Here is a 24653-nt window from a genome sequence, read left to right on the forward strand (position 1 = left end):
ATTTAGTGGCATTTCTTTTTAATATAAAAATGTCACACTTTTACTGTCAGTCTGCTGCACATGTCTCACACTGAAGTGCAGCCGTGATTGTCTGCAGCTCAGTGCTATACACATTAAATTATATTACTAATGCTTCAGGGTTTTTTGGCCTTGTATCCAAGAACACAGCAAATCATGTGGTAGCTGGAAATGCCATATTCAGGACTCATTCACAAATGTCTGTACCAAGTACAAGTTCTTTGTCATATTAATGATATTCTTCAAAATAATCATTGAAACATAATAGGTAGAAATAACCTATGTAACAGCTTATTTTTAAACAGCACAACATTCACACTGTACTCATCCTTCTAGTATCCATGAAACTAAACCTGAGAAGTCTTTTTTTTTTTTTTTTGAACTTGTCATGTCTACAGCTGCATGGGATGACTCCATTTCAACACACAAGTATCTGTCTGCAAATGCATCTACACGTTAGCTTCCTTTACTGAGATGAGAAGCACCAAATGGCTCCTTATATTCATCTTAACAATAGTCTAACCCAGTCACCTCTCTGTTTGGCGGTGTTGTGTCAGCAAGAGGACGAGGATGGAGGCTGTTTTGCCACTGATTTGACTGAATACATTGACCGGTCTGATCAGGCTGCAGCTCACTGCCGTTTGTCTTTATCAGCTGCAGCCTCTTGTGATTCTGCTGTTGCAGACAAAAGGGGTGGAGCCAGCCACAGACAGAGCAGGATGATGAGGTGGCAGATGTGAAGGGCGGCTGAGCTGCTGTAAGTAGACGGGTAGGTGTTCCATGAGAGCTCGATCAGACCCAGGATCAGGACCCTGACCACAAGGACACATCATCACAGTATTAGCACTTCAAAGGGGGAGAACAACTACAGAAAAACTAAAAGATGGGTATTTGTACCCAATTTTACCTGAGCAGATGGGCTAATTTCTTGACTCCTCCACTCCAAAGCAGGTAAGGCAGCGTGTGGAAGTACCACACGTAGAACTGGTAATGCAACGAACGACTGAAGCACATGCCGATGAAGTTAGAGGTGAAAAGAATCAAAATGATCTGTGATCGTCTGTTAAGGTTTTTCACAAAAGCCCGTCAATAACTGGCAATATCAGTCATTTACTGAACAAAATTAGGCGGCCATGTAGGGCAAATTTCTATTCAACATGTAACAATAGAAAGGCGGTGACAAAATGATATTCTCCTACATATACAAGTCGACTCAGGAAGAACAGAAGGATATGATCCACAGTGTTTTTCTGGGCAGGGCTTATCCTTTTGCATGGCTCCTTAAGTAGTTCAAAGATGCTTTCTCCTGGCCTAGAGAGAGAGGAAAAAGTTACTTTTAATATCAACATCTACAACATAGACGTTAGAATTATAGTACAGTGCTCTATGACTGCAACAGGTCATATTTGTGGAACTGTGAACAAAGATATAAATTACTGAGAACTTGTTTTGAATGATTTTTCTGAACTATGAAATAAAAAATACATATAGTTGGAATGTTTGCTTGACAACAAATACAATAAGCTGCACCTAGATAAAAGTGGAATATCCACTTATAATACCAGGAAATACCTGATCTTTTTCTGTAATGTCTGCAATTATAAAGAAAGGCTAAGAGACAGTATGGTGACAAGCAAAAAGAGTGTTGTTGTTTTAAAAATCAGACAGCGCCTGCTTCTGTATTAATATTTAAGCATCCTTCAGTCTTCAAACACAAACCTGGAAACACTGCATAGGTGTCCATGATATCAACTACTGACAGAGCTGCTCTGCCATGGAACAAAAAACTGGCACAATTATAACTCCTGATATATTTAAGCTCTCCTTCAGCTATGTATGATAACAGCAGTAGGCTTGGCACAGAAAAAGGCAGCCTCACCTCTTCCATCGGCGGAGCGCGAAGAGTAACAGAGTGAGCAGGTGGGCAGCCAGCAGGAGTAAGTGGAAGTACCGATTCAAGAAAAGCCATTCGGGGAGAAAACGCCAGTTGACCGTCCACTTGAACATAAACTGACGACCGAGATCAAACGCTCTGCTCATATAACCGGTGGGATTCTCCAGGAGGAAAGGCAGGCCCAGCAAAAGCTGCAACATCAAGAAAGATTTATTTCAATATGAAGCTTGGCGGTACTAACGAGAACATTTACATGCAAGAGAAATAGTGCCATGGTTTTACGTCACAGAAAGTATTTTACCTGTATGCCTGCACATAGAGAAAGTTTTGGGATTGTCCTGACAAAACCAAACTCAGACAGGAGGAGGAAAAGTAGCCCGGGAGCAAAAAGAAGCACATTCATTTTCACAGACACTGCTAAACTGTCAGAAAGAGAGGAAGATGAGTTTTAATTTCAACATGTCATACACAAAATAATTACAATGATTATAATAAATTACACAAGATTCACATTGACATGATTCCTAATCAATAAAAATCTTTAAAGTCAAGTAGTTAAGACATTAAAGAAAGTCTGTACAGTGACGTTAGAGAGTCCACACTTGCCTATAAAGGCCACAGCCCAGAGTCCAGTGTCCATCCATGAAGAGGTTCACAGCTGCGAAAAGCAGCATCATTGCCACAGGATCATTAAAGAGACGCAGCACAAAGATGGAGTGAATCCGATAAGAAGCACAGCAAACAAAGAAGAACACATAGGGAGGAACCTGAAGAATCCAAAGAAACCAAAAGCCATTATAAATAAATAAAAAACTAAAGGTGTCTCATGGTGTATTGCAGCATCTGGTGCAGCAACATCGCTTCACGTAGTAAATAAGCTTTTGTCTCACAGACTGACCTTCTTGGTGCGATTGTAAATCCTGAAGACGAGAAACAGTGTGATGAGGTAGAAAGCAGCAAAAAGGTACTGTCCTAGACGGATGTTAACCCCGTGGCTGGTAATGTAGTAGAGAGCAGTGAAGATGTAGACAAAGCCGGCTGGGTACCTGCAACAACAGGGTGCTCATTTATCCTGTTTGCATGAACTGAGAGCTACAAGGTGAAGACATTGAAAAGCTTTGACACTCACACCAAGGGGCCTGTGTCTCCTTTAAGCTGGGTGTAATCATAGGTACCATTGATGACCCCCTCTACTTCATCCATGTAGGCCTTCCAGTCTATCTCAGTGTCTGCAGAACAAATCACACATTATCATGAATGCCGTTAAGGTAACTGACGGAAGTAACATCCTGTCAGTGGTGTAGAGTTCATTTTTTGCCAATGATATTTTTTAGTATTGTTATCGAGGCATTCTCTGAAGTTATATCACATGTCCAGAGGGTACTACCCTCACGAGGGTAAAAAAAATGCCGTCCAAAAGTTATGTTGATAACCTATTTGAAAATACCTGCTTGAAATATGAAGCTCACTCAGTGAGCAGTAGATTTGACAAACTAGATCTTTACTTTGTCGTCACTGAATCCATCCTGAATCTATGACTGTAAAAAGCTTTAAGGGATCACTGAAATCAATCAATCTTTATTTGTATTGTGCCCTTTTTTAAATTAAATTCAAAACAATATGAATGTGTTTCTTATCTCAAGCCTCAAAACGAGCTGGTGTTTCCGTACTCTTTGTTATAATGCGAAGTAACACAGAAGCAGGACAGGTCACTGTATGTGTCCTGCAGGGGTAAGTTCCCGTTGACAGGTGGCTGTGAAAGTTATGGGACATGCTAACGCTAACTGTTTAGCCTTAAGATACTATTAGGTATACTGCAAACCACTGTAGCATGCTAACTAGCTCCACAGCTACTTACACGCTACTTTCTGTATGACCCACACATTGATCCCAATCTCCAGGAACCACAGGATCGAAACCACCAGGGACGTGTACTCCGTCTTGAACAGAACCAAATGTTTGTCCTGCCACAAAGTGTTAAGTTTTCCCCAAAGAGGGGAAGGGGGACCGGGGCTCTTTCTCCGCAACCCTCCTGCCATGTCGGGCAGAAGACAGTACGTGGAGAGACGCAGCTGACATGCGCTGTAACACGTCACATGACGACACGGTAAGCGTCACCTTAGCGTCACGTGACACACCATACACAACACCTTTCACGATATCATGTGCTCTTGATTTCTTTTCTACCAGGTAAAAACAGACTCTTTATGATTTGCACAGTTATGAGAAGAGGACTCTTAGACGTAGGAAGTATCGTTCACTGTTATCTCGCGTTAGGTTGTACAAAGTTGTCACGTTTAGAGGTCACTTCTGATTCTTCTGCTGCCCTGGCAACCTTAGCATGCTATTAGTTATCTTTAAAACTATTCTAAAGAAACTATTCTAATGACATTTAAATAACCTGGGTGTTCAATGGCAAGCTAACAAAATTGACAATTGACTTTCAGCATATTACCAATCACTTACTTTAACTATTAAGCAAGCCAGTGTCACTGACTGTATGATGTCACCGCAGCTTTGCTAGGGAAGTTGAATGTCTCCAACTTTAACACTCGTGTTTGTTTTCAGTTGTTTTTCACCTCTCGTGTTTTTTTTGGGGGGGGTTTTACATTCAAAGCACAACGCTCGGCATTTTAGTTCTGAGAAAATAATCCGACTTTAAGACACTGAAGGTTGTTAAACAAAATGTGAATGTGAAAATAAACCGTGACAGACATGGTCGTTTCATAGTAAACTGATCTATTCCACTTTTACACTTCAGACAATGACTGGATAGTATATACAACCCCACACATCAAGCATATGATTTGTGTTCATAACAGACAATAAATACGGCCTCATTGGAAGTAACATGATGGAAATAATGTTAACATTTAAAATACTGTTGATTTTATTTTGTCTGATTCTTCTTAACTGTTTTGAATATCAACACATATAAGTAACTAAAGCTAAAAGAAACACGTCTTATTTGTTTTTGCCTCAGATCAATCAATACTTGTTGCCACAGACAGTAAACACATCGCAGCATGTCTTCGTAAAGTCAATCCATGTCTTTAAACCTGTGGATTTAAAATTAAACATGATCGTTTGAATTATTGACCCATGTTTGTGCAGGTCTTCTTCCAGGAAAGGGACAAAACACCCTGAAGGAATGGATGGATTTCCTCTGAAGATTTCTGAGGCTGTGTGTCTTGGGGCCAGCCTTGGCCTCACGAGCATCTGCTATTATCTGTATACGAAGAGTCGGACAAGTCTAGATAAACTTGATGTGAGATATGAATCATGTACAATCATAACTTTACACAACGTTATACTGCCATATTTTAAAATGTTTCCTGTTTTCATCGAAGAAAAAGCAATGAATGAGATTAGTTGCAAAACCATTTGAACTATTATTCAGCATTCACATAATGCTTTAAATCCTTTTAAAGCAGATTAGTATTCTACTAATGTCTCTAAACGGTGTTTACATCGGGGTCTAAGTCAGCTCTTTCCAACCTGCCAGGCTTGCAATTCTAAGGCAGTATTGTAGTTTAGGGCCCTGTTGTGGAGAGTGTCATTGGCAGAGTGACTTTTATAAGAGATTTTAGGGAAGGGCGAGATGTTTTGTACGGGAGCAGAAGGGTTTTCAATTTGATAAAGAGCATCAACTGTGAGCCAGTAGAGATGAACAGCGGAGGGAAATTTGCTGTTTTGGGACGTTTAAGATCAGTCAGACTGCTGTGTTTTGGATCATCTGCAGAGGTTTGATTGTGCGTGCAGGAAGACCTGCCAGTGAAGGTTGAAGTAGCCAATGCATGACATGACAAGATAACAGTAGCAGAAGCTGTGTAGCATTGTGTAAAATGTAGGGATTGATCTTTTTGATGTTGTACAGGGCAAATTGACAGGTATGGGAAGTTGAGGCCAAGTGAACCTTAAACGTTAGCTGCTCATCAATCATGACACCCAGGTTTTGGGCAGAGTTTGTGGTTATAAGTTTAACTAATAGGCTGCACTTAATGTGGCTGGATCATTTTTATTGTTTACAACTTTGTCCAACCAGGGGGTTTATAACCAGTGCTATTTGTGACAGTGGTGCCATGTACAGGCCCACATTATAATAAAAAAACAAAGCCTGTCTTAAGTATGTGTACTGTATAGACAAGTAATATCTGTCTCTTGTTCTCAGGATGCTCCACACTTGAACATAGATGGCAAACTCCGGGAAATTTTAAAGGTTACTCCAGGAGCATGTTTACAGTACGCTGTCATCGAAGGTAAACGGGGATCTTTCTTTTTGTAAAGCAGACAAGAGCTTGCCTCGCACATATATATATATATATATATATATATATATACATCTGTCTCATTTTCTCTATCTGTGTGTGTACACCATGTAGGTACTGTGCAACCAATCGGAGAGCCTCTTAAGAGTCACTTCCAAAAAGAACATGTTGGTGTTTTGCAGAAATTCAACTTAACAGAACACAGGCTGGTTTGGAACAGCCTTACACGCACTTGGTAAGAACTTGAATCAAACCAATCATAAAATGAAGCATTATAAAACCATATGATCATTTGGATTATGCCGTTTTTTTCCCCTTGTAATTTAATAGTGGACAGAGTGAGACAGACAGGAAACAGGTGGGTAGAAAGGAAGGTATTGCATACTAAAACCCTTCCCAGTTGTAGTTAAACTTGTGAAGTTTGAGTCTGTCCACAATAGATAAATAAAGAAGAAAGTATGAATGTGGAACAGACTTGTTGAAAATCAGTGTTGTAGGCGAGTTGGAATTTTAAACTGGAGAAAGTTAGTAATTAACATCAGCTAATATTCTGTATCACAGCAATTAAACGTGCAGGAGAATGTCCGCTTAAAAAAAACCCAAAAAAAAAACAACTGTCAAAACATTTGACACAGGACCTAACTCCCTCAAAATGTGGTCACATTACACACATTAAGACATAAGGGTTTCGACCCTTTCTGAGGTTAACGCTCTTAGACTTTGTAAAGCAGGCTTTTTGTATGATCCATAACTCAAGCTATTCCATAGCTAAAAAAAACTAAAACTATGAAGCAAGCCCAAAGTTTAAACATTTAATATTTTGTCTTTGTCATCACATTTGGGACTTAGGAGACCTGCTGTTCTTTTTGTTACCTGTTGTAGGGCCGACAGTGAACGAGTCATGCACCGAAGAGTGAATGCAGTGCCATTCCTGTTAGTTGGATCCGATGATACCACCGTCAAAGTCCTGAGTCCTCTGCAGGCCTTAGGAGATCACATGGAGATCACACACGAGAAATTCCACCAGGTCAATTACGGCTTGAGTGACATCGTAGGACAATACCTCAGTGGGGAGAAGCTTAAAGGGCAGCTGGAGACAGAAGAAATGCTCAAAGTCAGTCAATTGGTCACATATTAACAATTGTGTTTGTCTTCAAATTCAAAACCAAGTTTTCATTAACTTGACAAAGCATATATTTTGCTTAGATTGTGATTAAGTATTAACATTAACAAAAACTAATTTTCATTTTCCCAGGTGGGAGCAACTCTTACAGGTGTGGGTGAGTTGGTTCTAGAAACAGACGGCACCCTGAATCTTCGTCCACCAGCTAATGGCTCTCCATATTTTTTGAGCACAACAGACTTTGACACCCTCAGAGGAGAGCAGGAGAGCTCAGCAGTTTTGTGGAAAGTTCTGGCCATTGCATCTGCTTTGGCCGGAGCAGCGGCCCTCCTCTGGGTCGGCAGACGTTACTACAACCAACTGAAAGTTCACTGGGAGCAGGAGCAGGAGAGAAGGGATTTTGAGAGACTCCAAGCTGAAGTTCAAAGAGTGCCTGCTCAAGTGCGAGGCCTCGATCAAGACGAGGAAGAAAACGCAGAGAATGCCTGTGTGATCTGCCTCACTCAGCCACGTAACTGTATTCTGTTGGACTGTGGACACGTGTGCTGCTGCCATAGCTGTTACCAGGCACTACCACAACGCAAATGCCCCATCTGTAGGCAGAACATCATCAGGGTGGTGCCTCTTTACCATGTTTGACACACCAGTGTGACCATGTGACCTCTGTAGAGCTTCACCACCAAACTGCACCAGCCTTCAATTCAAAGGTCTCAACGGTTGCACTTAGAACTAAAAAACTATTTTATGAAGATTTTTGTGTATTAAAAAAACATACATGAATCATAGTGATATCGTGCATATTATTTGTTCATCGCGGCAAAACAGACATTTCCCAGTGAGGGACATTTCTCTTGGTCATACAGGGAAATCAAGTCAATTTTGGGAAAAGGGTGAACATTAATGCATCATAAATGTATATTTTCATAACAGTTTGTCTGGTGCCTTTTTCTTAATTTATATGGCTGCTGCTGCTAAGAATGGATGTGGTGTGTGTGTCTAAATTATTGTAATAATCACTTTCAGTTTGAGGCACTGGAAGTTACTGAAACAAAAATGCATTACTTGCCAAGACATGCCGTCTTGTTAAGGTGTGATTATGAACTACAGGGTTGGAATGTGTGTGAAATGTTGGTTTAAAAAAATTCAATAAAACATTCAAAGTTCGAGCCGTTTCTGTGATGTTTTCAGATAACGTCGGTAACACAATGGACTGATGTTGCAAACTTGCACATCCACTTTTCAAATCTGTTGTTTCAATGCTATGAGTATACAGACCTGTGTGAGGTTCACATGTAATACTGCATCATCCTTATTACTGTACATAAAGATCCCATATGATTTGAGATTTGGTATTCTAGTGTGCATTTGTAAATAATCTACAGGCATCAGAACAGCAGCTGTTAAATCAAATAGCTGCTATTTAACATCAGGAAGGCAATTCATGTCTGAAAAGATGCATCTTTCTCTTAGGACGAGATCAATTCATGATGCTTTTCTTTATTTTTCCATAAGCACACATCCTTGTTAACAGCACCTGGTGTCTGTAAAGACTTGAGTGAATTGAGTCATCAAGCGTACGCTTTCAATTTGTAGTAACAAGCATCGAGAAGATGTGGAGAAGGACAGTAAAATAAAAAGCCAACTCCTTTTATAGCAAAGAACCGAAGAAAATTAATAGGTGCGTGTGTTTGGGTGTGGAGAGTGGGGGGGGGGGGTCAAGGCCCAAGTGTGGGTGAAAAGTGAGCAGGTGGGAGACACAGGATCCCATAAATCTAGCTCAGCGGTCATAAGGGTTCCCTTTGACAAATTCTTCATGAGCTCTCTCAGCAGAGCAGCAGCTGTGGCTCTCGGGAGATGCAGACTATTACTGTAGCACCCGCTGACCTCTGAGGCCATGGTAAGAAAAAACAGTGTTCAAGTTGTTTGGTCTTATTTAATTGGATATTGAAAAGACATTACAGGGAGAAGAAATCAATGTATCACATATTTGTCCCAGGAGAGAAAAAAAGATTTGAAAATGTGATGAAAATGAACACTTGTAATGAACTCCTGTAATAGCACAGATTATGTAGAGAAATATAGGTTTAATTCTCTTCATGTCCTCACTGTTCCTTATTAAAACTTCTTTTGGTTCTATAATGGACCTAATACAGTGTATCTGAAAATAGTCAAAGTTCTGCCACTAGGTGTCCATATTTCTTCATAAGAGGGAGTGAGACACTCACTGTACTGGCACAGTGAGGGAAGACCCTGAGTACAGTTAATGGTTTCCAAATCATTTACGTGTAACATTCACTGGCATATCTTTTTTAAATACCATGTGACAGCTGAGAAAACTATTTAGATAATATGGAGTATTGGTAAGGCATACAGAAACTGAATGTCAGCACTAGTTTGAATAGTGTTGTGTATGTCTTCGAGTATTTTCTAAAAGAGCCCAAAGAGTTGCAGAAAGACAAGTAGCTCAAGACTGCATTGATTCCACCCACAATTAAATGTGCTACAGACAGTCATTAAACCCAAAAGATGATTTTGCTGGTCTCCTGACAAGCACTATTATCATTCAAGTTTTTATTTATTGAAATTAACTTCAGCTGTACAACTAACCCTAACCCAAACCCTCATTATGCAAGTCAGCAGTTTTACTATATTGAACTTAAATGGAAAACATGCTAAATATACCTGCTAAACATCCATTAGCTTTTTGTATTTACACTAATTAGCAATTTTAGCATGTTAATATGCATAACTAAGATGGAAAACATGGTCAGTCTACCTGCTAACCATCCATTGGCATTTTGTGTTTACACTAACTAGCAATTTTAGCATGTTAATATGCATAACTAAGATGGAAAACATGGTCAATCTACCTGCTAAACCTCCATTAGCAGGTTATAGCTAGCCTGGCTAAATTCTTATATTCTTGATCAAAATAATGTATTCCTTATTTTGCTGTACATTTATTATGTTTGTGTGCATTAATGGCTTAGGAATTTTTAATAGTTTACAATATGTTCTATGTATATTTCCAGTCCATCATACATTAAGCATAGGGGTTCCTCCAAACATATCAGATGGAGCCAAATGCTATTTTGAACAAGTGACTGAAACTAAAGTGGTAAAGAAGATCTGCAAAAAAAAGTTCTATACATTTTTTAGTCTATGACTCTCTGTGACCTTTTGTTCTTGTGTTCGTGACAGGGAGCAGTGAGGTGGATGTCTTTTTTAACTTTGGAACTGGCAGACACTCAGGAGACAACAGGAGGAAAGGTAGAGATGCAGTCTCTCAGGAGAGAGAGCCAATACAGCATGATATCATCCCTGATGCCAATTACCGCTGTCACCCATCTGCTGAGAGCAAGCAGTGAAACATGGGATAAGTGACCTACTTTGTAACATTAGTGTGACTGCACTACCTCTTCTCTCGTCTCGTGTAGTCAACAAACCAAGCGCTCCCTCCCGAAGAGATGGAAACAGGGATGATATTTACGTAAAACACACAGGTCAGACATAGATCCTCATCCCTAACAAAAATATTTAATTTCTTGACAAGGTGTGCAAGCAGTTATTTGAATTTAAGGACTACATCTCTAATTAGACTTGTCTCCTCTGTCGGACCTCGGTCGTGGAACGAACTTCCAAACTCCATTCAATTTGTCCCTTTGCACCTTTAAGAAAAAGCTAAAGACCCATCTCTTTCATGAATACCTACACATTTAATGATATTATTGATAACAAAGAGGATGGTTTCGTTTTTATCATGGGGATGTTAGGATGGGTTAATGCTAATAAGAAATCTCAAGAACAGCTGTCAATGTTGTGCTTTGCCTCTGTGCACTGCACCCGTGTGCCCGATCGGACCTACAGCTGTTCGTTTGCACTAACTAACATTGTTTCCTCCATTCTACATCCTTTCTTGTGTTGTACTTACTATCCGATGTATGTCGCTTTGTAAAGAAGCGTCTGCCCAGTGAATTGTAGAATTGAAGTCACTACAATCAAAACGATTTTAGCCCAGTCAATGATCTCATTCAGTGTATTAATGATATCAAACACTGAACGTCAGAAAATTTCTTACAGCTCAATGAGAATAAAACAGAGATTATGTTAGTAGGCCCAAAGCCTCTGAGGCATCAGATCCAACATCAATTAGCTCCTCTATCAGTTAAGCCATGTGAGCATGCAAAAAGCCTGGGTGTAATTCTGGATTCTAATCTTAACTTCCAAAAACATATATTGCATATCTGCAAAACTGCATTTCATCACCTTAGGAATATATCTAAAGTTAGAGGCCTCCTGTCACAATCAGATTCTGGAAATCTGGTCCATGCATTTATTTCTAGTCGATAATATTATTGCAGCACACTTTTTGCTCGGCTGACAAAACAGGTTTTAAATAAGCTCCAGCTCGTCCAGAATGCTGCAGCCAATATACTGACAAAAACCAAAAAGTTTTAACACATCACACTCCTGTTTTAATTTCCCTTCACTGGCTCCCCATCAAACAAAGAATTGATTTTAAAATACTTTTAACTTTAAGTCCTTAGCCCCTTCCTACATTACAAACATGCTCACTCAATAGGTCTGCTAAAGCAGTTTGTTCTTTTAAAACTAAACTATAAAACACATATTTTTTTGCACAAGCTATTAGTTAGGTTAGTTAGGAATGTTTACTGTGTATATTTTATGTTTTTGCCATAAGCTTTTGTTTTACATGTAATACTTTCTTATCTCATATGATCTTACTTTATGTCATTGTTGTTGATCCTCTTTGCTATTTTCCTGTTTTAAAGCACATTAAGTCTACGTCAATCGTATAAAATGTGATATGTAAATAAATTTGACTTGACTCTGTGATACATTTTCTACACCAACATTGTACTAGATAACATGAAACATTTGCGTTTCATCCTCTTTTTGGATGCACCTGTGCATAAGAGGCAAAAAAGGTGAGTGTACAGCTACCACTATGTAGCACCCTCAAGCTGCAGACTACAGCTGTGTTCACCAATCCAAGGACATCAGCTCTGCCAGTGTCCCCATCATCTATCCAAAGATGTTTGTGCATAAAAAATAAACAGCATTAATCTTAATGATGAGGAGAGCAGAAACGCACGGCATCTTCATTTGTTTCATGACGAGTCAAGTCTTTCTCTTTGTCCTCTAAAAAACATTTTTAGTTTTTTTTAGTACTCAGCTAGTACATAGGTAATTAATCAGGGTTATTGGTGTAAGCTTGTTATTGAGGTTTTTCTTCAATGGGAAATGTGTGTGTGTGTATGTGTGTTTTGAGTGTCAGCTCAGCAGTGCTTCATTTGCTTGAAGCCAGAGACGGGGAGGGAGTGAGTGACTCAGCAGCAGGGTGATTCACTTGTAATTGGTGGCAGTGCTTCGAGAGCACACACATGCACACACACACACACACACTTATATACTTAGGATGTGTGCCCTTGACAAAAGTGAACGAATGATTGAGTGAGCCCGATCATTAAGAAGTGCTGAAGAAGTGCTAAAGTGAAGGAGATGGAAGAAGAGGTGAGAGGAGAAATCACAGTACCTGGACTTGGAGAGATCAATTGAAAAAAAAAAAAAAGAGAAAGGACAAATAAGGAGTATTTGCATATAATGAATGAGGTTTCCAGTTTATCCAACAGATACATATTATTTTTTCCTTAGTGTACATAAAGCAGCATCTGGCAACATGATGGGCAGCAGGTCCCATTTGACTGATGACATTATGTGAAACTCCCAGCATGAATCAACTGCTCCGCTCTGTGACAGCTGAAGGCGGCAGTTTATTGAGTAAGAGGAGGTTTGTGATTCATGCCTTGGGAATTCCATTCAGAGAAAGTGAATTCATGATCTCTGATGCATTCTTTTATTGTTTTTATCAATTGTCAGTTTGTATGATTAAACCACATTACATAAGAATGCTCTTATGTGCCATAAGATCATTCTTATGTATTTCCATAATATTACAGGTCCAGTCCATACATTTTTTTTTTTTTTAGATTAATTTTTGGGCTTCTTTATGCCTTTATTATAGAGGCAGGACAATGGATATAGTCAGAAATCAGGGGGAGAGCAAGAGTGGGCAATGACTTGCGGGAAAGGAGCCACAGTTTCAAACCTGCGTCACCCATTCGAAAGACTATAGCCTTCATACATAAGGGTCATTCACATTAACCACTATGCAGCCGGCGCCCCAGTCCATGCTATTTGCAATATAATTTAAAGTGACCCAACTAAATCCATCATGAGTAAGCACCTTGCAATAGTCTGACACTTAGAACAGAACCGGACTCATCAGTGGAACGACATTCTCAAAGCCCAAAGTCTTATAGAGAGAAGAAAGAAAGAATGAGAACAAAACAGATGTGTCGTTATAATTCAATTCAATTCAAAACATTTACTTTAACTGGAAAGACACTGACGTTTCCCTCATTTGCAGTGACGTCAAGCTCACAGCATAGAAGAGGACATACAATAAAAGTGAGTGGAAAAGAATAAAGGAAATCAGCAAAAAAAAACTGTTACACAGTTAAGGCCAATTATAAAAAGTAAAACGTGTATAATCTGAGCAAAAACAAGTAATTATGATAATGGAAGAATGCAAGATGAAAACAAATGAAAAAGATAGAAAGTTAGGAAGATGAATTACAGATAGGAGTACACTAGAGTTAGCTGTTACCAGTCAACCACAGCATTATCCTCTGCCATGCATGAAATAGACTTTCTGGGTTGAATGAAAATGTCAGCTGCATTTTCCTTGTTTTAAGTATTGCTTTCTGGACAAAGTCATATTTTTCACAATGGGTATATGGGGCATATTTCTGTGCAAAGGCAGCCACCTGAGAAAAAAAAGCTTGCTTTGTTTTAACTCTATAGTCTCCCAAATCTCTCATCCCTGCAGGAAAAACCTCAGAACCTTTCAAACCGCATTAATCTCATGTCAGCTGCTCACTTTTTTTACAGCCAGCAATGCAGGCTGGCTTCTCTAAGAGAGGAACGCTGCTTCAATGGAAAGGTTGTCACTTGTTTTTAGCGGGGCTCAGCTGGCCCGAGTTCTTAGGACAGGTTCAGTCCAATTATAGATTGCCGTCTTTGCTTGTGAGTGATACACCATATGCTGTGAGGACAAGACATGAAACAGTGTCTTTAAAAAGGGAATAGGGAGAAATGACGTCATTTTAAATCAAGCCAGTTCATTAGTGTGAGAGCTCCTACTCACACTAATCATTATGTTTTCTTCACCTTTTATTTTCTTTTATTATTAATCTGCCTTTTTTCTTGCTTGCATCTCCTCCTATACAGTTTGTTCGAGAAACTCGGTACAACTGGAAATTGTACAGCTGGGTGAGGAGATGTGTGCTAATACTTTTATTGATGTCAAAATATTTAAAAAAATATCAATAAAAATTTGAATGGAACCCTATGGGACACATTTTTGAAAGCTCATAACTCAAAAACTAAAAGTAGTAAAGTATACAAACGTTGTAATATGGTGCTAAACTATACTAAACTAAACACATTTGAAAAATGAGGTGTTTTTTATTTATTGATTAGTACAGTTTTTTGGCAGCCTTCTGCAGCAGGACAATGAAACTGTTAGTCAACCAAACTTGACCTCACCGACATATTCCTGAAAAGAGGGGTCTTTTTCAAACCAGTCACCCTCTCCCTACCCTCTACCCCTCAGTTTGCGCGTCAAAAACGGAGTGTCCAACAAACAGATCACGTGCAACTCCTATTTCGTGCAGTTGTCATGGAAGAAGCAACTTATACAAATATAAGTTCCGAGCAAGTGCTTGTGCAAACACTGTTAACTGAACATTACACAACAATAAAGAATGTTGGCTCCATCTAATCATTTTGTTGTAGGTCTACCCTTATATAACTTACAGAGAAGAATAATAATAATAATAATATAATAGATTTTTACAGATTAAGCTACACAAATAATAAGCCGTTCCCCTAAGATGCTGCCGAGAAACCATAGTAACACACAGTTCCTGTTTCCGCCTGAGAGAGTGACGTTTTTCCCAAAGCCTGCTGCTGTATTTCCAGCTACACCTGGATGAAGGAGACTTCATTCAGCTGCACTCCATCACAGAGAGGGAGGGTGTAAGGGTTGGTTTAAAAAAAGACCCCAGGTCTAATCATGGCCTCAATCACTAACACCTGTGTGTGTGTGTGTGTGTCTGCATGTGTGTGTGTGTGTCTGCATTTGTGTGTGTGTGTGTGTGCGCGTGTACAAACACACGATATACCTGTTTTTAATATCATTATTATAAAAGTTCACAACCCACGGTTGTTCTGAAAGAATTAGCATAGTAAACCTCAATTTAACAAAACTGATTCTAAGAAATAAAACGTCACTTACCAGTGCTTCAGAAGGTAAACACCATGCACAGAACTAAAAACAAAACTAATTATCTTTGTTTCAAAATTTGAACAATTTCATCCCCCAAAACTCTTACTTTAAAAGAGGGACTGCTGCAACATGGCCTAAATCTCATGGCTCAATCAACATGGACAGTTTAATTAAAGTCATATTGTATTTTATGTAATTAGTGAACACATTCATTTCAAATTAAAGTACACCCGCTATTCTCATTTAAGAAAATTATAGGCATCAGATGTTCTTACCTCAATATTGTGTCAATTGGAATTGTTCTTGAAACCACTATCTTAAAATCAGATGGGAAATTGCAATCGACGTTCCAACCACCATCTTTCTCTATGACTGTTTCCTTCATAGGGTCACAGTGTGTTGTTTTCAAGGAGCAGAGCACATGACCAAATCCCATAATGGCACTTTACAACCTTTTAACTCCATTGAACGGACAATTGTGTGAACCAGAAGGGAAGTTGTTAGTTACATGTTAGTTTACATGGTCAATTATTCCTACCAATCTCGACAAATGGTAAAGTAAACAGCTTGTATCAGAACATCTTAGACATGTTTTGTAATTACTCACCGAAACATCTCGTCCCTGAAGAGTTACAAGCGTGTTATTTAACCTTGAAGCCCCTTCTTTATGGTCATGGGGGGAACCACAGTTATGTGCCAGTGCACAGAACTCAGGTGTGTTGAAGATCATGGTGTTAGCCCGAGAATATATTTTTGTCTCATTACTGTGTCATCAATCAGTCCATGTGTGAAACTTTTTCTGGACTTAGCGATAGGCCTATAGTAGTTTTTCTGAAGTAAATGCAAATTCATTGGCCTGGGAAATATTGCAACTTTCACCCCTAGAAAGCCTGTTGTTCTGTATGGCGATAAAGCTTGGCCTGTTGCAGGTCCCCTTAGCACACAGCCACGCTCGCCATCATCAGCGATTTGCCCTTCACACCTGTTACACCATGATCTAATCTATAAAAATAACTTCTTCATTTGATGATATATTACCAATAACAAATCAACATAAAAGCCTATTGCTGCCACCCAGCTATTACCTGGAAAAGGCTGTGATGGTTACTCCCAGACTCAAGGTAAGAAGTGAATTGGTAAACTGACCAAACAATGACTGATGTGTTGCTTTGTCTAATAATTCATCATTGACAGTCCTGTCCTGGTTCATTTTAGAAGTTTACTAATTTATAATTCATACATACTTCAACATTTTGAAAACATTTCAAAGTGTTTAAAGTTTCATGTCTAAAAACTAAAATGTTTCTCCTACGTGATGTCATTGTCTTATATTGTAGCATTGGTTGAACTTTCATTGTCTTCTCTGTAATTCATCTGGTAGTTGTAGCTTTACAATGTAAACTTGTTCTTGTGGTGGTTAGAGATTACATATCATTTAACCCACTGGGCTTGCTGCAGTAATTTGTAATAGCATCCACCACATAATTTGCCTGAAATACTTGCACATGATTTTTAATGCTTCACCCTTTGGCTGTTTGTAATACCCTTTTTTTTTTTGGAGTGAACTTATAGCCTGGTATACTTTAATAACAGGGCCTACCGACTAACAGATGATGGCCTACAGGTGGTGCTTACTGGCTTTAAAAAAGGTAGATGCAGCATGGAGGTTGAAAAAGCAGCACAAGAGATCATGGTGGCTATGGCTGTGATGGTAGCTGCTTCGCTCACAGCTCTGCCAGCTCTCAAAGCAATTTCTTTAGGAATGGCCTATTCTAGTTCATAACAATGGCTCTGTCCATGGCGCTGGAATGAGCTATTTATCATTTTACTTCGGAGTCTTGTGATATATGCTTGTGTATGTAGTTATGGTTTACTATTTTAAATTACACATTTGCCTACAAATCATAAACTCTACATTGTAATAATGTCAATTTTTTTAAAATGTTCGTAATTCTTGTTAGATGCATAATAAGTAGATCTTTAATATTAACGATTTTAGTTAAAATTAGGCACATTTTAGATGCATTTTTACCTGGGTGCACATCATCATTTTTCTATAGGCTTACGATGCATTTCCCACAGATTTCCTTTGAAAAGTCTCCAAGCTTCAAACCCCCCAGCGTTGCCTGTTATGACATCTCTCTCCTCTTGGTGTCACTCTTGCGCCTCCACCTCTCTGAGCCCCCCCACCTCACATACATACACGCGCTCTCGCTTCAAACCCGGATGGATGACTTCACCATCCTGCCTGGGTTTCCTTTATGATCCTGGGATCTCCCACTTTCCTCAGCAGATATCAGCCAGCTACACAGGCGAACACAGCTCTCTGATTCACACACATACACACACGAGCTGTATCTGTCTGCCGCTGCAACACAAACCAGAGCCCACAACAACAACAACATTGGGACTTCAGACTTTCTGCCCCCTGATCCGCATTGAGTTTTACGCTCAAAACGGATCCAAGCAGGAGACAACCGCTGCAGCCTGCACCTATAACACGGATCTACGGCTGCGTTAAGCTTAACGCGGTTTAAGGAATCCTTTAACCTTTTAACCTTCGCTGGTGACCCTACTCTGCTGTGCCACAATGTCCGAGGTGCTGCCATACAACGAGGGGAAGATGAGCGGCTACGGAGCGGACAGCGAGGTCAGTCAGATGTCCTTTAGCTGCGGACTGCAGGACACAAGCGCCTTTTTCGGCGCGTCGCAGGCGAAAAGACCCCCGAAGCTTGGACAGATCGGCAGAGCCAAGCGAGGTAAAGAAATGTTCAAGAGATGACTCATTATAAGGATGCTGTCACTTACTTTGTTACACGATCAGAATTATTAATGTGACAGAATATGACAGCATAGGAATATTTCGAGTTTACAGTGGAGTTACTCTTTTTACAGCGTTTACTGTGATATTGAAAATGTAATTTATTAAGTTCAGGTAAATATCTCTAATATTCTATTGAAGTGTTTGGAAATGCACCAAACACTGAATGCATCACGATCACGCGAGTCTGTGGTCGACAACACCCATATTGTTTACATTTACGCACGAGTGACACATTATCTCTTCATGCACGGACACACCCCATCAAATAATAGGGTTTAACTGTGTGGATAAAAGCCTGGCTCGTGGCCATTATCGAGAATGAGTTGTTTGTTGTTGTTTTTTTGCACAAAGCGCGCGTACTCGATGTCAGGGATTTGCAACAGTGCTGTAATTTATTTATTTATTTATTCACCTGATACCGCACTACATTTCTTTTTGTAGTGCGCCATATCCTCCTCTACTATAGGCCATTAGTCTGGACATCGTGGACAGAAATCATGACCTGTGATGAGACACAATGCATTGATTATTTCATAGGATGTAAAAAATCTAAGTTGTCCTGGTGCCAATAAACATTCTTCTTTCCCCCTACTTTCTTCACAACAGTGGTGATCGAGGACGACCGAATAGACGAGGTCCTGAAGGGAATGACAGACAAGTCTTCACCCGGCGTTTAAACATGAACGATGCCTTGCAGACTTTTTAATTTTGATCACCGATTTGAAGCACTTGCCGGCTGTGCATGTTCGAGGAGTGAGGGAGAAAACGACGGCACGAAGCGAGGATGGCTTGACGCAAAGGAAGACGAGAAGAAAAGGGCAAATGAGGAGAAACGGAGAAGGCTTTAGGAAGAAAATTGAGAAAAGAAGACTGTGAAGAAAGAGAGAGAAAGACTCTGGAAAAGACCAAGAATTATCATGGGATTGCTGGCAATTCTCCAAACGAATCCCGATTTTAAACCTGTGCTGCGCAGCACGATGTTGAGATGGCGGACCCTGCTCTGTATCTCAGCCTCTGCTGACTTTAAAGATGGATGAACTTGTCATTACTTCACTACCATCTCTTTTATCCTTTCCAAACGCGCTGTAAGCAACTAAATACTGCAACTGGAGGCTGAAGCTAAAAACCCAGTCCTATTTCAATAAGTTGTACAGTAGGTAGAGTAACGTCTCAGACGCCCCCTCCTCTTCCCCCTCCTCTAGGCTCTGCTTTGTTGATTCAGTCCACGACGGTGCATTCAAAGGAGCTGTCCTTTCAGCACTGGTTTAATGCATTCCTGTTACTGCTAACGCTTTTGAAAAACAGACCAACCAAACTCTCCAGTCTGTATGTAAAAACATATATCCGGGGATGGTGCAATGTTAATATTTTCTTTAGTAGAGCCCTTGTCGTTTCTGGCCCTTTAAAGAGCATTAGGCCACAGTTTAAAGCTGAATCACACGGGCTACACTCTTCTTCTGCAATTACCCTTCAGTGGTCAAAGGTGTAGGATGGTACCTCCATGTAGCTAATTTACAAGGCACATATCTTTCATTTACTCTCTTTTTTTGGTTTGCATTTCTCAAAATGCTCAGATATCTACAGAGGCCAGCAGAGATGTGGAGATTATAGTCAATGTTTGAAATAGTAGTCATGAAAATGATGGGAAAAAATAATAATTTGGTTTTATTGATTTAGCTATTATTCGTGTTTTGTCCTCAATGAGTTTTTTCTCCATCTATTTGCATGAACTTTCACTCCGGTGCCAAGGTAGGTGCCACTACTCTTACCCTGGCACGCTTCTTTTTAACAAAAGTCATATTTGTATTTTTATATCTAAATATTTGTTATTTAAATGATATGCTAGTCTATCGTCTTACAATTCATCAACAAAATATTTCTACTTCAGAGCGGATATTCAGAATGAGACTGGGCTTTCGTGGATGTGAATCTGAGATTTAGGTGGACTGGTCTCGTTCTATATCAGATGTTGAGTTTTTTAAAGACTTACTGAATGTGTCTGGGGTTTTTGCACACATCAATGTTAAACTATTATTAAGAAATCGTATACTGTGACTTGAGCTTCGTTGATGAATTTGTTAGAAAATCGCAGTTTTAGAGTATATTGCACTGTTTACGAGTATCCTCAAATAACACTTGTTATTTGACCGATTTTGGACATCATAGTTTTTTTCTGTTTGTTTTTTTTAATTTTGTTTATTTTGTACCATTATTTTAAAGAAACTGGATATGGTTTGTTGTGCATGAAACCTTAATATTTTCAATAATGAAACATTGTTTTATGAAGCAAAAAAGCAACAAAAATGTCATGACATTCTAAGAATGAGTCATTGTATATTATGATGCCATTTTCACTGTATTTGGTGAATTAATAAATGGTTAAAGAAAATGTTGATGTGGCTCTTTGTTTTGGCTTTTGTCTTAAGAAATCTTGATTTGAGATCAACCTAAAAGAAGCCTGGGCTTGTTATTTTAGTATAAGCACCACAGCACAGAGTTATCTACAAAATAAAAATCATTTAAGAAAGAAAACACATGGAGTCACAGCATTAGAAAACAAAGGACTTCAAATGTCTTTGTAGCCGTTAGACTTCGTATGAGCTCAGTAGCAGTAAATTCTGATCCTTAATTAAGGAGCAGGGCAAGAACAGTGATCCATCCGTTAAGCTGTTAAACAACTCCATGCTGCATGGCCTACAGCGAATCTATTAAAGTACAGAGCCTGAGGAAGCCACTACTGGCCACATGTGCAATGTCCTCATACAGCAGCTTACACACTAAGACTACAGCAGGCCTGGATGGTGCACCAACAGTGACGCACCATGAAAAACCTACATCATTCACCAGTACCTCTTAAATCAACATGTTCTGTTGTTTATTACAGGGCTTCCCATCATTTCTTGGTCAATGAATTCTATCAGGAAAAACTTCAGAACCTTATCAGTTTCAGCATGTGGGTTTGATGAGATGATGTTGTCCAACAGAGGAAAGTATACAGTGGCTTTGGTGGATGCCTGTATACATACTGTATGTTGTCATGTTAGAACTGCAAATTAAATTGGAGGTCGTTTGTGTTAAACCAACACAACAATGTGCATATACTGTATGTGAAGCAGAAAGAGAGGACATTTAAATGGTATTAGTAATATCTTCTAAATGTTCTGCTGTGAAACCCTTTACTCAGATCAGGTTCAAACAATTGTCCTCAGGGTAATTTGTGCCTCTTTTTTTTTAAATTTAAAAACGTGTCACATTAAGACAACAAGGGGATGAATGGTATGTAGGGCACTGTTTATCGATGGAAGTCATAAATGGCTGTAAACTATTCTAAAGCTATGTGTCTTCAGTACTCTGAAAACTGCATTTAAACTATTTATCCTCTACGTTTAGATATGTTAGCTAGTGCCCACACACAGTACTCCCTACAGTATCTCAATTATCTGTATGATCTGATATATTTTTCTTTGTTTAATGAACACATTATTTGTTAGCATGAACATAGCCACTTGTATGTCTTCTGAACTAGCCCTTCTTAAGTGTTGGAGAACCTGCTGAGGCTTAAGTACCCTGCATGGATCTAGCACTGGTATGACACTAACAGACCTGTTAAATCAAGGGCAACTATCAGATCTGTTTGCTCGAAGTGTAAATCAGGAAATATGTGTCTGCTGATATCACCTGTTTACACACAAGGTGCATAAATCTGTACATTGATAACAGTTTAACAAAAATGTATTTTCTTGCAATAACACCAAAGACATTTCCTGGAAATCCCTCGGCAGATATAACAGATTGCCACCATCATTGTTTACCATTTGGAAAGACATCCACAGTATAAAGGTGGTTCTATAAAAAGCTTCATGGCATGAACACAGATCTGCTCTGCACTCAAACAACAACAAAAACAACAACAGAGTGTTATCAGTGGAGCTGACCACATTCCCATCCCCCAGATTATTGACTGTTCTGATAACATCAGCTCTGCACTGAATGAACACGTAGTGCTATCGATCAGGTTGTTGTTGTTGGGGACGTGTGTGCGTGTGTGCGTGCGTGTAAGTGTTCATAGATAATTACACTTTTCAGAATAATGGGAAGCCCTAGAGATGGCCGGAATAGGATGGACATATTTGGGCAAATATTGAACCGTGTTAGCTCTGCTCCACCTCTCTCTCCCCCTGTCACGTTTGTGACTGTGGATGTGATTTTTACAGTAAACCAGATTGAGAGGCACAACTGCTCTACCTGCAGTGTTACAGAAGATTCGTAAACACTTATTACGGTACTGATTAGTGTCTGAATAATTTTGCATTTCTGACTCTAGAATACTGCTTATTATTTTTATATTAAAACTAATGTATGGTTTGAGGTACTCAGATCAACATCTTTACATTTCAATATATAACTGACAATACGTATGTTCCCTCACTTTGAATCACTTCATTGAAATATTTCATTTTTTGTTGTTGTTGCTGAATTCAAACTTGACTGATCTCATTTGATTCATAGAGGTGGAGGTGCTGATTTATTTTTAAATTCATTTTTACAGCAACCTTTAAAGCACACTGTCCTGAAACAGATACATTAATTTAATGTATTTACTTTCTAAAACTCTAGATGAAAACGTATTTTCTTTGCTGCTCAAAACATGATTGGTGGATTTCCCATGATGTCAGTAAAACCAGCCAAAGATTGTTAAGCCGGTTATCAGCTAGTCTGGTTCTCCTTGACCTGACAGCAGCAGCAGCAGCAGCAGCACCTATACAGTTCAATAGTTTACAAAAACATTGTTTGTTTAATAAAATATTACAAAATGAAAAGAATACAGCAAAAAAGTACATTATACAGTGCTCAGTTTGGGAGAAATTGTGGCTATGAATAACACATAATTACAAATATATTACTAATGTATTAACATATATAACATTGTATATACTTAGTTTGTTGTGTTGCTCTGGAAAAAACTGATAATATAAAGTTTAGGTCAAGTTGTGTTAATAAAAACAGAAATACTGTTAATAGTCAAACTGCTACATTCCCATCAGGCTCAGTGAGGCTAGAGAATTTCTATAATCCATTGATTTGATGAAGGTTAGTGCTTCCAGCCTGTCTGCTGATTAAGGGTCATATGTCAGGTGACTGTTGGCTTGAGCTGTAAATGTAGCACAGAGGCTCCTGTTCTGACCCTGCTGATGGTCTGAGTGTTCAGATCAAGACAGAAAAGCCTCCCTAAGGACCCACTATTATGGTATGTACATGTAGGTCGATGTGTAAGTCTGTTGATGGATGTGGATGTCTTGTATTGTATGGTATGGTTTCTGTACAGAACGATTGAAACACATCGATGCTTTATGGCAGACACACAGGTGTGAAACAAACACCACTGTACATGTTAAGTGCCATCGTTCTGTTTCTTTTGCTGCTATTTTTAAATACACAAGCAAAGGCAGCGAACACAAACCCACTATTGTTTGTTCAAACTGAGCATGTGCAGTAAGGACAAACAGCTTTGATCTGATTCCACTTTTGCCCCATCCTGAGTGGACATCCATTAATATTCCTTCAGTTACATAAGCCTGACATACAATATATTATGCCATTATGCTGCCCCACGGGAGAAAGCTCAACATACAGAGCTGCTGAAAGCAGTGCAGAGCTTTCGCTTAGTGTTTGCTACAACTGGTGCACACTCACAAAGAGAGGGTGATTCTCTTCTCTGGTCTATAGAAAGTGACTGTAGGTTAATGGTTGACTCTGCTTTAAAACATATTAGATCTAAATTTCAATTATTACTGATTACAGTAAAAATGAATAAATTAAAGTCAGAAGATTGATTTATTTATTAGTTATCAACTCAGCACCAGATATGATGCATTTTACTGCATGTCTCCATCTGTAAATCTGTAAATATCCATGTATCATTAAAGTTATTAATCAGACATTTCTCTGGATCATTTGTGTGGATGGCCTGTTGCTGTGGATCTTCTGCCTGACTCCAAGTACTACTAACTTTTATTATCAGCCTACATCTATTATCATTGTTATAAATGTTAAATGTAAATCTTAGAGATGCTCCCTATGCTTCCACTTCTGTAATTATCATTATTGCTCCTCGCAGTTCCATTGTCATTATAGTTGCTCAAGTTAATATT

The 24653-nt window shown here is 39.1% G+C and overlaps 3 protein-coding genes across 3 annotated transcripts; 2 read left to right on the plus strand and 1 right to left on the minus strand.

The window, feature by feature from the left end:
- Position 1: 1 nt before the first annotated feature.
- alg3 (ALG3 alpha-1,3- mannosyltransferase) lies at positions 2 to 3993 on the minus strand. The gene is made up of 9 exons (XM_079347872.1): positions 3771 to 3993; positions 3042 to 3141; positions 2811 to 2958; positions 2519 to 2679; positions 2214 to 2334; positions 1898 to 2103; positions 1252 to 1329; positions 926 to 1069; positions 2 to 830 (listed from the first exon to the last, which is right to left on the minus strand). The coding sequence occupies exons 1-9, from the start codon at positions 3949 to 3951 to the stop codon at positions 650 to 652; spliced, it is 1320 nt and encodes a 439-aa protein (XP_079203998.1). The 5' UTR covers positions 3952 to 3993; the 3' UTR covers positions 2 to 649.
- Positions 3975 to 8235, plus strand: mul2 (mitochondrial E3 ubiquitin protein ligase 2). Its single transcript, XM_079347873.1, has 6 exons — positions 3975 to 4102; positions 5027 to 5180; positions 6084 to 6171; positions 6295 to 6415; positions 7063 to 7294; positions 7436 to 8235. Exons 1-6 carry the CDS (start codon positions 3990 to 3992, stop codon positions 7940 to 7942), a joined length of 1215 nt encoding a protein of 404 aa, XP_079203999.1. The 5' UTR covers positions 3975 to 3989; the 3' UTR covers positions 7943 to 8235.
- Positions 8236 to 17935: 9700 nt separating this feature from the next.
- On the plus strand, positions 17936 to 20894 carry camk2n2a (calcium/calmodulin-dependent protein kinase II inhibitor 2a). The gene is made up of 2 exons (XM_079348278.1): positions 17936 to 18436; positions 19108 to 20894. The coding sequence occupies exons 1-2, from the start codon at positions 18268 to 18270 to the stop codon at positions 19176 to 19178; spliced, it is 240 nt and encodes a 79-aa protein (XP_079204404.1). The 5' UTR covers positions 17936 to 18267; the 3' UTR covers positions 19179 to 20894.
- Positions 20895 to 24653: the final 3759 nt, after the last annotated feature.

Source organism: Symphodus melops (assembly GCF_947650265.1).
Source record: "Symphodus melops genome assembly, chromosome: 7".
Lineage (NCBI taxonomy): Eukaryota > Metazoa > Chordata > Actinopteri > Labriformes > Labridae > Symphodus > Symphodus melops.

Bases quoted from the DNA above. Each gene is read 5' to 3' on its own strand.
- mul2 (XM_079347873.1), top strand. From the start codon at position 3,990: ATGCGCTGTAACACGTCACATGACGACACGGTAAGCGTCACCTTAGCG. The intron at 6,172-6,294 runs GTAAACGGGGAT...TACACCATGTAG, and splicing joins ACAGTACGCTGTCATCGAAG to GTACTGTGCAACCAATCGGA. The intron at 7,295-7,435 runs GTCAGTCAATTG...TCATTTTCCCAG, and splicing joins AGACAGAAGAAATGCTCAAA to GTGGGAGCAACTCTTACAGG.
- camk2n2a (XM_079348278.1), top strand. From the start codon at position 18,268: ATGTCCGAGGTGCTGCCATACAACGAGGGGAAGATGAGCGGCTACGGA. The intron at 18,437-19,107 runs GTAAAGAAATGT...TCTTCACAACAG, and splicing joins GATCGGCAGAGCCAAGCGAG to TGGTGATCGAGGACGACCGA.
- alg3 (XM_079347872.1), bottom strand. From the start codon at position 3,951: ATGGCAGGAGGGTTGCGGAGAAAGAGCCCCGGTCCCCCTTCCCCTCTT. The intron at 2,335-2,518 runs GCAAGTGTGGAC...TCTTTCTGACAG, and splicing joins CTGGGCTGTGGCCTTTATAG to TTTAGCAGTGTCTGTGAAAA. The intron at 831-925 runs GTAAAATTGGGT...CCTTGTGGTCAG, and splicing joins AAATTAGCCCATCTGCTCAG to GGTCCTGATCCTGGGTCTGA.